At 48.5% G+C, this 18,150-nt stretch overlaps 1 protein-coding gene across 4 annotated transcripts in view; it reads left to right on the forward strand.

Moving 5' to 3' along the window:
- Positions 1-3,119: 3,119 nt before the first annotated feature.
- The window catches only part of LOC114858563 (forkhead box protein J3-like), a 33,996-nt gene continuing 18,965 nt past the window's right edge, over positions 3,120-18,150 (forward strand). The window contains exons 1-3 of one of the 4 annotated variants that reach the window (XM_055510304.1): positions 3,120-3,407; positions 10,598-10,721; positions 11,007-11,482. In XM_055510304.1, the coding sequence (XP_055366279.1) occupies positions 11,123-11,482 (360 nt within the window). In that variant the 5' untranslated portion in view covers positions 3,120-3,407; positions 10,598-10,721; positions 11,007-11,122. Of the gene's footprint in view, positions 3,408-9,282; positions 9,551-10,597; positions 10,722-11,006; positions 11,483-18,150 lie in introns of those variants that run through there. The other 3 variants (XM_029155947.3, XM_029155948.3, XM_029155949.3) reach the window with 3 other exon arrangements.

Below are 18,150 nucleotides of genomic sequence, written 5' to 3' on the forward strand. Positions count from 1 at the left end.
AACAATTCAAATCCTGATAATAAACAATGCACACGAAATTGCATTTAAAGGTCATCAATATATTACAAAATATATATTATAGTAATACTTTTTTGTATACCTATTCGCGCAGCGTAAACGAAAATGTCTAACAGCCTATTCGTCATCCTATAACGGTTCTAAATATACATAACTATGACAACACGGTTTCCTGTTTATAGCCCCCAAAGCATTATGGGAATCGTAGTACTATCGTTCAAAGCATGCGTATTTCCTAAATTTATTTTAGACGGAGAATAATAATAGGAGTAGATTTAATCTAACTACTCAACCAAAGGGAAATTATGTGAATTTATAAATATTTTTACCTTGAAATTCACATTAAGAAGAGGCCTGTTCAGTGTCATTAGGTACATTTACAAGTATATAATATAACAATTTGTAACAGGTACTAAACATTTATTAACATAATTTATGTATAATAGAAATAACAATCAATAAATGTCAGTAGACCATCTAGCAATACTTCAGGCGTATAAGTAGGCAAATATTTGATACTTGCAAGCAGGTAGCGGTTTAAATGCAGTAACTGACGATCCTTCCTGAAAATCGGTACGAAAGCAACGCGTATCTAAATCATCAATCATGACACAACGGCTTCTTTTCCCCGCTTACAGTACCGTGCTTAATATGAATTCACTTCAAGGTGGAAGGATACTGCAGACTATGGCTTCAGTGTTAAGCCAGTGGCCAGGAGACAAAATAAAAACACTGCAGTGTGTGCATTCGCATGCCAAACAGTATGAATGAAACAACAAAAACATGAAATCCAATTAATAAAACAATCTAAATTAATAAATAAATACATTTAATATGCCTAGTAGGTTTCCCACGTTTTCCCCAGTCAAATCAGATTTATTATCCAGTTATACAAGAGATTAATACTAAGTGTAAAGACATAAGCGCCTCAAACAGCCGTAATTGAATTGAGGTCTTGCTCCGCAGGACCTGTCAATGACAAGGCATAAAGTTGCACAGCTGCTTATGGTTAGTTTTTTTTTTTCGCTGCTTGCCTTGGATCCTGTGAGCTTGACGCACTGCATCGACGGAGCACCAACAGGATCAAACCGGGCAGAGCCAGTTGTGCTGCCCAATCATCACAAAGAAGGGGGAAGGCGCCGGAGCAGACGCATTCCTCTTCATCAGCGTCGCCCAGTCAGCAGACGGACCAGCCTCCCACTCCCCGAGTATCACCACCGGCGTTTGGGAAGCAAAACCCGATGTAACCCTTTTTTTCCCCTGTAAATGCAGCCAAACACATGGCTCAGTACTATGTGTTAAAGCAGGTCCGATGCAGTGGATGTAAAACGTGTAATATAGCATAATGTGTTGTATGATGGAGCAGCCCTTTAATGCACAGTCCAGACATCCATCACCCAGTAATAAGTTAAACGTTGTCTGGGATCAAATGTTAGTAATAAGATCAAGCTCAGAACCAGAGATGCCTCTGTAAAGATGAAACATATCATGAGCAATTTATTACTTAAAATTTAATCAGTGTTTTTAGATGGGTATTTGTAGTTTCTAGTATTAAACCGGCTATTTTAATAGCAACATGCAAATATTGTACAGTCAAAGGGATTTCCGTGGGGTTTTTGAAACTCTGAACATGTTGTTTTATGTTGGAGCTCCCTCTGGTGGTCAATATGCACGTCAACAGTCAAGAAGAAATAGCCACAGCACTGGGTTTAATCTCCTGCCCGTTCTTTTTTTGTATTTATTAATCTTAGTGGTTGCAGCTACACTAAACGTTGTAGTTATGTGTATTTATAATGTCCTGTATTCATTAAAGTTGCATAACCTTGCGGCTTCTGTAATCTGTGTAATTCACCTGTTAAAGTAAATCAAGACGGTGCTCTGCTGCTTTGAAAACGTTATAAGTGCTTTTCGGTGCAGGCTCCTACATCATCCAGCGGAGTGCAGCACTGAGTTGTTTGTAAGCCGAGCACAGACCAAGTGCAGACGGATTTGTATGAGCAAATCCAAAAAAAAAACAAAAACCTCACAATTCTTGATGGTGGGGCTTGGGGAAGAAATGACATTACCAGAATGCAAACAGGTGCTGATGTTTGCGTGAACCCTAAGAATCTTTACAGCAGATAAAAGCTGTTGATTAAGGCAATCTCACCTTATCTTATACTCAAATTGTATCCACAGCGTTGTTGTGTAGATTTGCAACTGGATTGTGTAGGTGTCATGTCTTTCCTCTAAGTCACCACTACTCCCAGTAAACTCAGACGACAACAGAAACGCTTACTGAAGAAGAAGAGCTGCTGCTCACAGCGAACTGACAGTGTTTACATGATTGAATAAATACCACAGATGTCTGTACTTTTAGTTCTCTTCTGTTGTACTTGCCTGTGTTCTTGTATAATTGATCATCCCAGTCAACAAAGCGCATGTGATATGTGGAGAAATGAACCTGATTAACCTGTTGACTGAGAAAGCACTTCATAAAGTACCAGATTTGTGTTTGTATTCTGAAACATTTGCAACATGCAGGAAAACTGATTACCCAAAACAACAAACATTGCAATATTAAATACCAATTTTAAAATTCTAAAAAGCATTTTGGCTGAAAATCTTTTTCAGGTAATGTCGTGGGCGGGCTGAACCTTTACACACCTGAACGGTATTTAATGTGGAGGCATATTTCTCCACCTCCAACCTCACCCATAAAACACACCGAGCCATCGATGTGCTGGTGCAAATGGACTGTACCATAGTGGGAGCCAGTGCATCCTGCTGTTCTGCAGGAAATAAATGGTGTGATACACTTTGAGAAGTGTGCAGACGTCACTGAAAGTGTGTCTCCATGTCTACAGTCATCCTGTGCCTGGATAGCACAGTAATTATTAGGGTCCATCAGATCAAAAAATCAGAAAGCAAAAGTACAGACAACCGGTATTATTATTATTATTATTATTATTATTATTATTATTATTATTATTATTATTATTATTATTATTATTACTGTAGGTCTGTGTGACGTCTCAGGAGAATGTGATTAATAGGAACTAGTTGAATGCATGTGATTTCATTTTTCCTATTGTGGTGCATGAATTTATCTTCAACGTGCTCCGGCTGGCGTTGCAAGTAGTTCCGGTGGTTCAGCAGCCGAGCTGCGCGCAGAGCGACCGGGGTCTTCGTGCTGCGAGCGCAGACGCGGATAGTGGGTCGAGCCAGCCCGTCGGAGCTGTCGTGTGGCCACGGCAGCGGTCAGCGTGACGCCCGCAGAGCTCGGCGCGCGCACGGAGCGGCTGACAGCGTCCGCGCACCGCCGGGGCTTTTGTCTTCGAGGAGTGCGGAGCGGGCGTGTGGAGCGCCCGGGACCGAGCGCCGCGCCGGTTCCCCGTTCGCCTGCGACGGTGAGTTGTCCGTGCATATGGTCTTTGAATGTCAGCCCGTGGGTGTGTGTGACAGATCGCGGTTCGGGAGCCGCCGGACGCCGGTGCCGGTGCCGCTCGGTCTCACCTAATGGCACGCCGTGCCACTTTGGCTACCTGTCGCCGCGTGCGTGCGTGCGCGCGGACACCGAGCGTTCGCGTTTGTCTTCAAATGTGCGTCAGATTAAGTCAACTCTTCTGCAAGTTTCCAGTATGAGCCTCGCGTTACCATTAGGCTGCTGGAAGCTGGTGCCTCGTCCGACCATTAAGTGCTCGATTGCATATTGGTCGCGTAAATAAGCGGACAGAGGATGAAGCTTAAAGCCCTGAACGCCACTAAGAGAAAACATCAGGTTCCACGCAGATGGTTTAAGACACAGATTCAAATCACATGTTGTTCTACTCAACTCCATTGAAGTAAAGGAGGAAGAAGCCACTTGAAATAGTTCCCTTCAGGGGATTCATGAGACTTAACCAAGTTTGTTTCAGAGCATGTTTTAAAAATAGACCTTTATGTGTGTCATTAACGTCATGACACAGGCGACAGATTTTACTTACAATCTGTTGGAGGTACTGATTTATAAAGAGCTTATGGAGCATCAGGACTGACGAGGCACATTTACACCGTGATTGAAAGTCAACGTACACGAGAGGAGCGACATCATCGGCTGAGACGCAGGAAGCGTGTACGGGTTGTTGACAGAAGGTGAACAGTTTGCCACCGCTGCCTTTGAACGCATCTTGGCACGCAGGTCACGCTTATTAGCTGCTTTGCAACACGGGCTGAGTGTGTTTCACACACATCCATCCATGGGGGCATCACATGGAGTGGTCCAGAACCTCATACCACGGGCCAGCCTCCATCATGCTGCATTAGGGAGAAGCAGCCAGCTAGGAAGGTGTGTGTGTGTGTGTGTGTGTGTGTGTGTGTGTGTGTGTGTGTGTGTGTGTGCGTGTGTGCGTGCGCATGCGTGTGTTTGCGTGCATCGGGCTGAAAAAGCATTTGAACGCCTTACCCTGCTCCTGATTTGGATGCGCCTCTAATTCCTATCAAGATGAGAGCTGTCTGAACAGATTTCTCTCATCATTATTTGCCCTGAGATTTACTTGCGCTAGTAAATGGTGTTGATTGAGGGTAATTTGGCTTTTTAATTGCTGAACAGCTGCCACACTCGCTGCTGATTGCCATTGTAGACTTTCTCAGTAGATCACTCATAGACCCCTAAATGCCTCATTAAAACGTTACGCAGAACCGCGTGAAACGCGGAAAAGATGGGACTCTCTTAATGTTTTGCTGATTTCTGTTTTATCGTCGGAAAGGTCATTGTAATTATCGTCAATGTCAGCGAATGCAACGCCGGGGAGTGAGTGGGGTAAGGACTTGTAAAAGTTGACTTCAGGGCCCGCGGTACATGTACGTGCACTTCAGCTCCTCCGTCGGCATGGGACTGTCCGTCCTGTCACGTTCTGTATGACGTACACACACACACACACACACACACACACACACACACACACACACACACACACACACACACACACTGTTGCTTTTTGCATGCCGGTGTGTGAGTTCATTGGAGGAAAAACCCGGAACACTGCTCCTTTTTCTCTTTTTTTCATAAGTAACAATCGGTTTGACATTGTGTATAGAAAAATGTTTGACGTCTTCACCACACGCTGACCCTGTTCAACACTCCGACTGTGAGCTCCCCTTGTCTCACCGCTGCAGTTATTAAGACTTTGTTGTTAACGTTGAAAACCTTGGAAAAATTGTAACGAATTAGAATTATGCTTTAAACAAAACCCAAGACCTGGGAGCTGTCTCCTCATTATCACTTATAACACTTCCACTATAGCAGTGCCTTGCTCTGAGGCAGCGTGGCGGTACCCGTTAGAGGACGTCCAGCTAGAAGGCCTCTAATCACAACAGCCTCATGAGGTCGTGCTGTTTAAAGCATCACTGGGTATTAAGCGAGCGGAACTGGACGAAAACCTTCAACCCTCTCACCGTGCAAACAATGGGAAATCAGCTCTTCCTTAGATGTTGGCTTAACTATAGCCTGTGCTGTGGCAAACTCCCCTGTCATCAGGTGGGGAAGGTGAAAAATCTGACAACGCATTAGAGCAGATTTCCTCTCATTTCAAGTACCTTAAAGTTCCCTGAGTGCTTCCAGTCACTGTGATTTCTGTCCTGTCCCCGGGAAAGTACACGTAATTTAAATTCAAATGCAGCAGATCCTTTTATCTTGTCAAAACTCCCTTTGATTCTGTTAGCAAAGCAACAGCTATGATTTGAAAGAGAAAGATGTAAAAGATAAGATGGGTGGGGTGGGGGAGGGGGGGGGGTGTAGGGTGATCACTTTTAAAGGGCCGGCGTATGGATTGAAGGCGGCGGCGACAGGAGGTTGGGCCGGTTCCGGAGCGCCGTGAACCGGGGCGCGGCGCCGCCGTCCCGTGCGGACTCTCCGCCGCTCGTGTTTTAATGAGCAACAATTGTGATCCAATTTGCATGTAAAACAATGCAATTACAAACAAGCATCAAAAAGCTGTAATACTTCTAAAAAATGTAAATTACGCTCCATTATAAAGCGCAACAAAACCCGAGCCGTGCCTCCAAGCCCGGGCCGCTAGGTTCGGGAGGCTTGCTTCCATTATTAATGCTATTCACAAGCCAAACTTTTTAGGCTGGTGCAGTTGGGCTCTTTAATCTATTTTTGCTGTAAATTAATGAATTTTTAAAGAGGACTAGTCCTTGCTGAATAGGGCTGGATGTGGGAATGTGACGCAGTGCTATAGCCCCCTTTACTGCGCGAGGCTCGAGTTCACAAACAGCTTCCCATCTCTCTCCTGGGACCTTTTGTTGGGGGAGTTTGCCGAAATGCTGCACTCCTATGTTTTATTTATGACAAAATATGCCTTTTTAACTTCTCCGTTGTCAGACTCTGGAATTGTGATAGCTTTTTCCTTGTCAGCGGTGGTAAGTCTTCTGGGTCGCTAACTCCCTCTACCTTGGCAGATGTTTTCAGGTGTTATGTTCTGTGTGGGCTTAGCCAGTTAAATATTTTATTCCGGGGCCCTCGGGGATTCGGTGGAACCTAGTGATTTTCTTGCCTTCTTTTCAATCAGATTTTCGTTCCGTCCCCGTTGAAAAAGGACGCAAATCTCCGGGTTCTGTTTCGGGGGCGAGATTCCGCCGCGTCAACCCGGGGCCGACGCGGGGCCCAGTCGGCAGTTCTCACCGAGCCGCCGGCCAAAGTGTGGCCCTTCAGCCGCTCCGCCGGCACCCGTTCGTTTGTGTGGCCGCTGGCTCCGCGTCCGTCTGAAACGGCGCCTGGCGTCGATGCCCCTCCGGGTCGCCGCTGGGAAAACAAGCGGACAGTATCGGGCGATAATTGCTTAACCCGGCTCCATTGACGGACGAGCAGGCGGCCGCCACGAGGCCAGCTGATTTGCCTTGATATCGTATAATTGAACCTTTTTCAGAGGTATGTTTTCTGGCGTGGAGTCAGAAAGTAATTAAGACATTCAATATTGCTTTTTGGACCTTTTCCTCCCGCCTTTGAATGGCCCACACTTCTAGACGTGACAGCGCTCAGTGTGCCGACAGACTTTCTTTTGACACATTAGCCTTACCCTTGCCAAGGCGGTCCTTCCCAGAAACCCCCTCTGCTCGGCTCGCTCCGGGAGGGTATTTTGTCATTACTTCATTTTCCTCTGAAAATATTTTGATGCCTCTTTCCTTTGGCTCCTTCCCCCCCCTCCGCTCCTCCTCCTCCTCCTCTTCCCATCCACCCCCCCTCCCCCCGTCCCTCCATTCAGAGTTCTCTATTAAAATGCAGAACTGTAAAGCCTCTCTCTCAGTCTAAAAGCCTGCTAGCAGCGGGGGACTGTTAGCTGTTAGTGATGCATACAGCTGAGTGAGTGCATCACAGCTACAAAGTCTAATGGGTGAATACATTCAATCACACACAGGCCCTCAACTCTTTTTAAGGGGACAATGTTCCCAGTCGTGAAAGCTCCATCCACGGAGCGAGGAGTGATGCATTTAAGTTCTTTAAAGGAGGAAGACTTCTTGTTCAGAAACGTGCAAATCCTCGCTCGTCGTTTTTGCATTAATGCTTGTAATCTTTTTGGGAAGTGCTAACCCAATATCTCACCACTTCTAAGTTATTTAAGCTAAATCTAACGTGTTTTTTTGTGTGTTTAAAAAAAAATCCTGCAATGCCACATGTTTTCCATTTTTGCCAGAATTGTCACCTCCTTTTTTTTTTTTTTTTTTAAACTTAGCCATATGTCTGTCTTCGAGAGACGGCGTCTCCGTGCGCGTTCGCTCGCGGGCGTTCAAGCTGTTTAATCAAACGCTGTTTTTTTTTGTCTGTATGATCCCCTGCCCCTCCGCTCTACGCTCAGCTCCCATTCAGCGCGCGCTCGTTGTGCTTGGTCGCCGAAGACGTCGATGTTCCCAGATTTACGAGATCGTCTCAAAGGAAGCATTTTCCGCATCGTCACTGGATTTCATGTATTTGTAAATGAACAAATGTAAAAATACATATTGTTGTTATTGTTACTGTACATGGAACGCGTGCTTTTCAATTTGGTAATTAGTTTTCTTAATGTGGTTTAGCTTTAATTTTCATTCTGTTTAGAGCTTTTAATTGCTTTTACGATAACATAATTCCATTTAATTAGAGGAGTGCGTTCACAGTGACATCATTTGGTAAATGTTAAACGCCTCCCTTTCGTTTTTTTTACACTCCACAATAGACACAATCTTAGCATTTTACAGGCTTCATTTGCTGTTTAAAGGCACATTTTCAGTGTATTGATTGAATTCAATTAGCAGCCATGACACTGAACAATCTTCAGTCCTCACACTCTCTTGCGGAAGTATTCCCTTTGGTTTCATTTATTTACAACAAGCTGAAGCACAGATAGTTGCATCATTATAAACTATGCATTATGTGGCCTATATAACCCTGACTTCCTGAGAGGCGGGACATGATGAATAGCTCCTATGCGTTCAGCTGTTGAGGCCTCCGCATCCTCCGGCTGTATCCCTTTATCGACACATGCTTAATTGGACGTCACCTGGATTTTGTACCAGGGAGCTGGTAGGATAATGTCCCTTTAATATCCGACTGCGACATCTGTGTTCTCTCATGCAGCTCAAGTGGGCAGTGCTGGAACCGAGGAGGATTCCGGCGCGTGCTCCAGAGCAGCTTTTGATTGCTGCTGCAGACGGAAGTTGTAATTGTCTGATAGTCATTTCAGGATGACTCGACAGAGCTTCTCTCTTCTTGTAGCTCACGTTGTACGTGTCTGTCGTCTCCGCTGTGATCATTCACGCTGGTCACTGAGGCCGACGTCAGCAGCTGAGGTGAGTCCTGCCCCGTGGGACCAGTTGCCTGAGTTGACTGGGTAACTGGTGGCGACTCCTCGCCCAGCAGGGCCCGTCTCCCCGCGTGCTAAGTTCCAGCCCTCCTCCTCCTCTCCTCTCTCCACTTTCTCCTATTACTCATCACCCCAGCTCCTCACCAGGCTAGCGGTGAGAAGCTCCACCGTGCCGCCACGCAGCCAGCCCACGCGCCCAAACTTCTCAACAACAACAGCCGCGGCAGCACAGCAGGTCGGGGCTTATGGCAGGCTGATTTGCAGCTTGTGCCTCCTTTTTAATGAGGGGAAAATAAGTACTTGTTGTTCTGTGTCTTGTGTGTCACCACCCCCATCCCCACCTACCCGCCGCCACTACAACTAGCAGTGCTACCTTCCCTTTAGCGAAATAAGTGGCACACTAATTAAGATGGCTTCCTGGGATTTGGAAGAGGGGGTTCGCTATGGCTTCTCCCACAGTGGCAGGGCCTTAAGGAAGAGATGGGGGTGGTGTTGTGCAAGAGGCCTCACCGGGTATATCTCCTCTCCCGGTTCCTCCTGCTTCCCCTAGTCCCGCTGCCTGACTTGTTTGGCTTGATGAGTCTGCTTCTAAACATTTGTTTTTTTCCCCCCTACTTGTAATTAAGCGAGGTTTTTAGCAGGAGCCGAGCACTTCCCGTGCTCTTCTTCATCCTGGTGTATTGGACTCTCCAGGGGGATTAGTAGAAAGAGGCATCGGGGCTTGTGTTCCTCTGGTAGGCAGCCTCATTGAAGTTCTGCCACCTTGATTATATACAGTGAGCATGAATGGAAAGCGCGTGGGCCAGTAGGCTCTTTGTTGTTCAAGGACACCCGAAGGTTACTGCATGGGATGGCAGATTAAGGTTTAGATGTAGATTTCTATACCCACCGGAGGAAGAATCCATCCAGCCATTGTTTACCATTCGCCGGCAGCAGCCCACACTGCCGCTCTCGCTCTCAGAACACGCAGGCTCACCTGCTTTTTCTAGAATGTCAGAAGTTTGTCTCCCTGACGCTTCCGAACAAAAGCGGTTTACGTTGAATCAGCGCGAACGCAGTGTCTTCACTTCGGCGATGAGTAACCGTTACGTGACATTCTCGGTCCAGTAGTGACAAACCCATGAATGTGCTGTGACCGACTGGAGTACAGAACAATTGGTGAGTAATTTCTCTCGTGTGCACCAGCCGATTGTCCGTATTTCGTCCTGATTCATGGTAGAACTATTTGCACTACCAGAAGTTCTTGCAGGAACTACAGACAGAAAGGGGTTCGGGCACGGCTCTAAAAATAGCCGCCAAATTAAAACCTTGACAGTTTGTTGATGGGGGTTTCTTTTCTCATTGTTTGTGTCTGTCTCGGGAAGACCTTACATGCCTTAGGGCATAGGGGTTGGCATGGGTTTAGCAGGAGTGTGAGTGGGTGAGTGAGTGTGCAGGGAGGCGTGGTGGGGGTGGGGGGGTTCGCACAGGGAGGAAAAGGGGACGAGCCTTTCAGCTCCTCTAGAGGCTTGGAATTCCTCCCGAGCTGTTCCCCCAGTTGGCAGGCACTTGTGAAAACAATTCCCCAGCTTTTAGTCACTCTGCAGATCCAATTGCCATTTCCACTTCGGAGGGAGCGAGAGTGAGAGGCAATCTAGATGGACAGAGAGAGAGAGGGGTTTTAATCGGCTTGGACAGATGCCGAGGCCAGTTGAGCGCTTGTGTGATATTAATATCTTATGAAGGCTGTCTAGTAGACCCGGCTCACCGTCTTGTGTGGTTTTTGTGCTTGTGCGTTGCAGCAGCCGCCGTCGGAGTGGCTCAATGAAGAACTTGTGACCATGCACAAGGGACGGACTCTGCCCTTCACGTTGGCGACTTCCCCAGATGCTTTGGCCCAAAGAACGATGGAAAGGAATGGGAAGAGTAAGGCACCCGGCTCATACCTAGCCCCCCGCGCAGCTTTGCCTCCCGCTGTGTAATTAATAGGACCATTTTTCCAATTGTTAGCTCACGTAGATCTGATTTATGTGCAGTGTTAAAAACCATATGACGAACGTGCCAAGATGTTTCCTTCCCCGTTATACAGAGCGACACTGTAGGAGGATGCTAATGTGAAAGTACAGTAACATCTGTGTGTCTCTGTCAAGCGTATCTGCTCCAGCTACCGGAGATAAATATGCACAGTAAACACGACTCCTGCTCTTCCAGACTTGAGCCAAAGCTCCTGCACAGCACCCATCCAGTGAGCCGACAGGAGACCTGCACACGCTACGTCGCTGAGCGGCCCGACCTTCCCCCCACACACCCTTTGACCCGCGAGCGCCATGACCTCGGAGCTGGAGAGCAGCCTGACCTCCATGGACTGGCTCCCTCAGCTCAGCATGAGGGCGGCCATCCAGAAGGCGGACACGGGCCACCACCACGGCCACCACCACGCGCTCCACCACCACGGCCACCATCCCATGCACGGGCCCGGCAAGAAAATGGGCCACTTCGACCCGGGCACCACCCTGGACCAGGAGGAGGCGGCGCAGCACCGAGACGGCAAGCCGCCCTACAGCTACGCCAGCCTCATCACGTTCGCCATCAACGGCTCGCCCCGCAAACGCATGACCCTCAGTGAGATCTACCAGTGGATCTGTGACAACTTCCCCTACTACCGAGAGGCGGGCAGCGGCTGGAAGGTAAGACCGGCTCGGATTTGGGGTCTTGCTTAGCTCTGTTGAGGTTCTGAAGGCGTGTCGCTGACTCGCGTTCAAGCCGCTGTTGTTATTTTATGCAAAGACCAAAGTGTGACATATTCAGGTTGCAGGCTGCTTTGGAAGGTGCGGAATGTCACTCGCACATTTGCTGCGGCGTTACGCATTATTGCCTGACAGTGTATCCGCTGAATGAACTGAATGAAGAACTAAGCAGGTCTGGATGGTCTCCAACAATGATACAGAGCTGAACGGATTGAGCTTTGACAAAATGTCTGTGGAAGAAACTTGCACGGAAATTAAGAGCGTGTGAGAAAGTTCTGTTACGAACACGCAGCAGAGGCGGTCTGGGCCCGTTCTGACCCGTCTCCTGCCCTCCACTTCCAGTGGATGTGGACTTCCTTCCTTCTCGCTCAATCTTTCCTGCGTTTAAAACTAACGCTAACGTCGAAAGCGACAGCTGATTTGCTGCTGTTTTTAGATCAGACAGAACGGCACCAAAGCGCGACCGTAGTGCTAGCGCTCCGAATGCAAAAAAAAAAAAAGTGATCCCTCACAAATAGAACAGAACCTTTTAGCAAACCGGGGATGATTGACAAGTGCATTTCGCCTCATTCAGGTGACATTATTAAATCCCTATGTAAATGCAGCTATGCAAATCCCAGCTAATATGAGCAGAAAGGTGGCTGCGTTATTGGAGACAAATGAATAGATCCCCACGGTTGTGTCTTGGGGATTCGCTACCTTATTAGCGAAGAAGGGGGATGGATATAGTCCTTCCACTGACACATTGAAAAAGCTGTCTGCAAACTATCAACCAATTCATCTCTCTGAGAGCGGCAACATTTTTCTTCTTCTCTCATTATTTCTCTCTCCTTCACTTTCTATCTTCATCTCCCGAGCACTTGCACACAGCCCCACCAGCCCCACCGGCCCCCTCCCCTCTCCTTCACCCTCTTAGTCACTGACTCCCTTCCTATCTTCTTTCCCTTTCACGAACCCGTGTTTGTTCCCCGTCTATAATCTTCGGCGCTCCGCTCCCCGAGCGGAGATGCATGCCAGAAATGGAGACAAAAAGGTTATGATACGAGCCAGGTTGTGTTGGCAGAGCTCCTTACCTGAGTGTAGGATTCAATCAATTAGTTTTCCTGCTCGGAGAAATGGAGGATCGGGGTTATTGAGACCATTCAGGCTGCTGCTGGTTCTGTTTGGCTGCCAGGATGTTTTAGTATCCCATAATTACACCTCCAGATTCATTGATTTGTGTGTGCGGCTGCATTCTACTAGCATCATTAAAGCACTATACTGGTGGCATTATGGCTTTTATTTTTACATGTTCTGGCATTTGTCCATGAAATCAGTGCAGGGAGTTTGTTGCATGGCACAGAACCTGGAGTTCTATCGCTGTGCTCTAAGGCCACATCCACACAGTGAAGATGTTTGTCAAATATGTATTTTAAAACGTTTCCACAGCCACCAGCGATGTTTTGCGTCGGCTGCGTGGACTTTTTGGTTCCGGGATGACCGACTCATCACAACGGGCCCAGTTCACTACCGGCCGCGTTACGTAAGTGCGGCATCCGAGCTCAGGTGATTGGCGTCAGCTGTACGCGGCGTGGCGCCGACGCGGCGTTCGTCAGCCGGCCGCGTTCCCGCGACGACGGCGAGGGCTCACGCTGATGCGCATGTTTTTTTGTTTTTTTTTCGAAGGCAGCGACTCACGGAGAACACTGGAGCTTTTCAGAAAGCGCCTCAAATGTGGTTCACCGCGTTGTCTCCTTCACCCTCTGCCACACACACACACACACACACACACACACACACACACACACACACACACACACACACACACACACAGGAGCTTGTACACCCACAGAGAGACTCCCACTCAGGTAGGCAGCGTACGTGTGCAGTCTACAGATTACACACAGGGAGCTCAGCAGGAGAGGATGCGGTGGGGGTGGGGGGGTGGGGGTGTTGGTGGAGAGGGTTAGGTGGAGACTGTCAGAGAGCAGAGGAGAGTTTTACTACCCAGCACACGCACTCCGTCTGCTCTGTATGATAATGTGAGAGCGCAGGAGCGGCAGAGTTGAAACCAGGACAACACACAGTCAAACACGCTCGCCACAATACACAAACGCACACGGATGCTGCACCTTCCGCCCTCAGAAGCCTCGCGAACGCAGGCGTTGGTCAAACGGCACGTCGAGAACACATACGCACACACGCACACATGCACACATGCACGCACACACGATTTCAAAGGAATTCTAATCACGCTGCCTCCCAAGGTCGTGCGCGCTGGAGATGAATATGGAGCGATCTTCATCCGAGACGCGACGATGACGAGCTGCGTTTGGCGCCGTGGAAACGGCCGCGCGTGGAGCTGCGTCACTTCGGAGGCTCAGCCGTCACCACCGGCTTCTCCCCTCCCCTCTGCACCCCCACCCGCGTGCCCCCCTCTCCTCAAGGCTCCGCCCTCGCCGCCTCTCGTAGTTACGGCGTCTCCTCCGCCGCCTCGTTGCCTCCTATTCATCAGTCGGTGACAGTGAGTCATGAAACCACCTTTTGTTGTTATGAGAAAATCTGTTTTTGCTCTAGCTGCAATCTGCGTTTTAGTCTAAAAGCTGACCTTCAGCACCTGCCCCGCGGCGGCCGTTGTTTAATTTTAGTTCGGTCTTAATTAACTTTGCTTTTATGCCGTCTAATGTTTGCTATTGTGCCGTGTTTATTTGTGCTGCTGTAGCTGGTTTGGAGCAGATTCTGTGACCCGGTGAAGTCATGTCAACTGTGGTGAATGTTAGGAAATAGTGCTGGGATGATGCATCCAATATCTCCTCATGCCACTTGGCTGCTTTTGATGAGTGTCACACAAATGACTTGATGAAATGTGAATATGTATATTCTCCTGTTTTATTAAGCAGAAATATTTTAAATTTTACTATCTTCATGTGTTGTTTTGTTGCTTTTTGTAAGTTATTATAATGAGAAATGTTGTAACAAACAGGACAAACTACCAAATGAAGCTTTCATCAGTTGAATGTGTTTCTATTGTAGCTTACTGTTGCATTACTACTGATATTTAAAGGTTCTCTGGTCATTTACCACTTGAGATAATACCGCGGCCTCCGGCTAGCTCCCGTGTGGCCCCGCTAATTGCCTGCGAATTAGCCGGGGCTAATGTGACGTCGGGCCGCGCCGCCACCGTGCCCTTTGCCCTTTGGCTGAACACCACACGTCACTGACGATCGCCTGATACGAGTCGGCGACGGCCCATTATTCTGGCTCCCGTCCTCCGCAGCCCCGCTCTGTGGGAGATCCGCGACTGAGTGCAGGGAAGGTCGGCGCACGGTGTAAAGTGTGCTTACGTGCAGTGTGTGGAGGCTGGCTGTCGGCGCCGGCCACTCGGAGCCATTATGTGGTTGTAGCTGCACCGAGGCTCCCGAGCTCGTGTCTCGTGGGCACAATGGAAACACAACGGTGGACTTCTCTCTCCGCTTCCGACCTGGATTTTTGAGCCACTGTTTGGTTCACACCTGAGATTTTCCCTTTGTGGCTGTTTCGTTTTCCGTGGAGTTTGAATGTTCAGGCCTCTTGATACACAGATGACCCACGCTGGGTAATGCCTCTGAATGCCTCACAACATGGATGACCTACAATTTGTCTCCACACAATGCCACAGAAGCAGGTGATACAGTAGATGCTAATCCTGACACAATATTAGTTTAGTTACAGTTTCTGCTATAAACTGTCTGTGGTTAGCATTGGTGATGGGAAAAACAACAAGCACACGGTGCTCCGTTATCTGTGTTGGTCGAGGTCATTTTGATTAAGGTCTGAATCACTGTAGCACTGATACCAGTGACAGGAGCAGAACCACAGTCACCTTAGACTAGTTGTTTACCTGCGCTTCTCCAACCTGTTATACGAACCACAAGCTCAGTGTCACTGATCACACTGGACAACGATCTGCAGTCAAAACCATTGCATGCTGTTGTTCGTGATTTACAATGGGGCATTTGCGCAAGATCGTGCACAAAGACTGAGAAACGCGTCGCAGCACGCGTTACGCCGCCGCATTCTAACCTCCGTTCTACACAAAGTGACCGCAAACTTGTCAGATCCACACGGTCCTGAAAACGCATATTCGTTTATGTCCCTCAAAATCCGCCTGATTGAACTCGAAGGTGGTGAAAATGAGCATCGGCACTCGTATTGACCTCTGTGCGCGTGCGCGTGACACAGACAGGCTTCCACCTACTGTACATGCAGCTATTAATTATGCTCATGTGTGAAACACTGCTAGAGCTGCTAATTACATACTAATCACTAATAGCGGGCTCAGTATTAAATTCTTAATTAAAAGCAAGGCATTTCTCCTGCTATCTCCTCCAGGACTTGGCTCCCGCCCAGCTCTGCGTTTCCCTCTCAAACCATCCAGGCCTGTGGCACTCTCCATATGGCTAATAACAGGCCTACGACTGGTTTCTCCAACACTCTGGAATGCAACACTTACACCACAGAATGAGCTAATTCACTGCTCTGGGACTGTATCCCACAAAGAGTCTCGGGCCTATGTTTTGTCAGAACCTAAATACCATCAGAAGGTCCGACGGTCCGACAGTGTGCTCTGGAGGCAGCTGGTCTACTCCTCGGTCCAGCTGTGAAAGTCGAGGGTTAATTAGCATCTACACACATTTCTACCGTCTTGGCTGTAATGTTTTCGCTCTGGGCTCCCCCGGCGTTGCGGTGGCCAGGTGTGGGCTTATCCTCGCAAACCCGATTTCACGGCGAGGTGCAATGGCTTTGACGCGGCTCGCTCTCCAGGCGGGAGATTCAAACGCTTCAGAATCCCCCCCCACCCCCCGCCCCCGCTGTCGAACCCTGATCCACGAAGCACCCGGATCACAATAGCCTCCGCTATTAGACAAGAGATTTGACTTCAGCTCATAAGCAGCTGGAGCCGACTCCACTCCGTCAGTCCAGAACAAGGGGGAGAAGGAGGCTTCACCCCCCCCCCCCCCCCTCCCCTCCGCCGACGCTCCCTCCCCTCCTCACCCAGAAGCTGTCACTTCGCGCCGCTCAACGACCGGCACCAGAAAGCGTGTCATCGTGACCTCTTGCTGCATTTTAACCTAGTCTGGTCTCCGTGTTATTTTTGCAACATCATATTAAAATAACAGCTGACAGGATCTGTCTTCATAAATTTGCTGTGAAAGGAACGGAGGATGTTAAAAGATGAACGTGTGGTGTGTTTCCTCTCTGACGCAGGTGGAGTCGAAGCGTTCGGTAGCGCAGCAGCGCAGGTCAAGGTCGTAGGCGTAAACAAGGGTGTAGCCTTTCACTCAATGTGTTCAAATGGGAAACAATTAACATGCGCTCTCCAGATGGGAACGTATTTGTAAATTTATTTATGTGTGGTGTCATTGACATCTGTGAATGGGAGTAAATGTGAAATCATCTTTTCCTCAGACATGGCTAACGTGGCTAAAATTAAAACCCGCCCCCTGAGATTTATAACCGGTGACGAGAGGACATCGCTCAGCTTTTAGGTGACACGAGCGCAAAAGTTGCGCCGCAGCTGGTTTGGGTGAAATTTAACAGCGTGGGTTGAATTTTAATATGATCCTTGCAAAGGATCAGCAGGGTCCCTCTTCCACGCTGACTCACGTCTCCTGCTGCAAGACGCGCATGCGTGTCCACATTCACACCTGCACACTCACCTGCCTCCGTACACATCCGTGAGCAGGTGCTTGCATAAGCAGAAATGCTCAGCGACACACACACACACACACACACACACACACACACACACACACATACGCTACTGTACCTACACACAAACAAACACGCCTCTCATCGTATAGATGACTTGTGTGAAGCGGTGGAGTGGGTCCATCAAATGAAATGAATATGTATTAGATTGGGGTTTGAAGCGGTGGCTCGTATTCAACCCCGCGTTCCTGCCGAGCGCCTGTCACTCCATCACCATCGCGATGTAATAAGGTGTCTCAATGGCGCTCAGAACCCAGGAGACGCTCACATCTGAGACACCTGTCCATGCGTGCGCCTACCCCCTCGCTCCCCCCTCCAGCCGACTCCAGCTCGCGCCGTCTTTGTGCCGCTCGCTCTCCTCCTCCTTTGCCTCTGCCTTAACTTCAAACCTCACATTTTAGCCTCTCTATATGCTGCATGGGTTCAGCAGAAAGTTAATAAAATCTGCTCTCCAAATATCTCCTCCTGCTGTGGCTCCCTTTTCTATCTTTCCCTCTGTTTGCCTCTCTCTCTCTCTCTCTCTCTCTCGCCCTCTTTCCTCTGTCTGTAGGCGCACAAGTGCTGCCTCTGTGACACCACACTGCATTCATCCTGAAGGGCATGGGAGAGGCTCCGTCGAACACTGCTATGTGGGTGGGAACGAGCGTCAGACTCCGCTGGACGTCTTTAGGTTAATTCTCCGGCCAACAAACCTTTTGCCCTTTGACCTCAGCGTCTGTGCAGGAATGAAGGGGCCCTTTCTTACCTCGCAAATACAAAATCCCGGTCGGGCTTTCACACCTGACCGGGCTACATTAATACTATTTTATCTACTATTTATTTTTTTGCTCAGTCTGTGAAGCTCACCCATATGAAAAACCAAAACGTCTACATAAATT

The sequence above is a fragment of the Betta splendens genome, chromosome 7 (assembly GCF_900634795.4).
Source record: "Betta splendens chromosome 7, fBetSpl5.4, whole genome shotgun sequence".
In the NCBI taxonomy this organism is placed as follows: domain Eukaryota; kingdom Metazoa; phylum Chordata; class Actinopteri; order Anabantiformes; family Osphronemidae; genus Betta; species Betta splendens.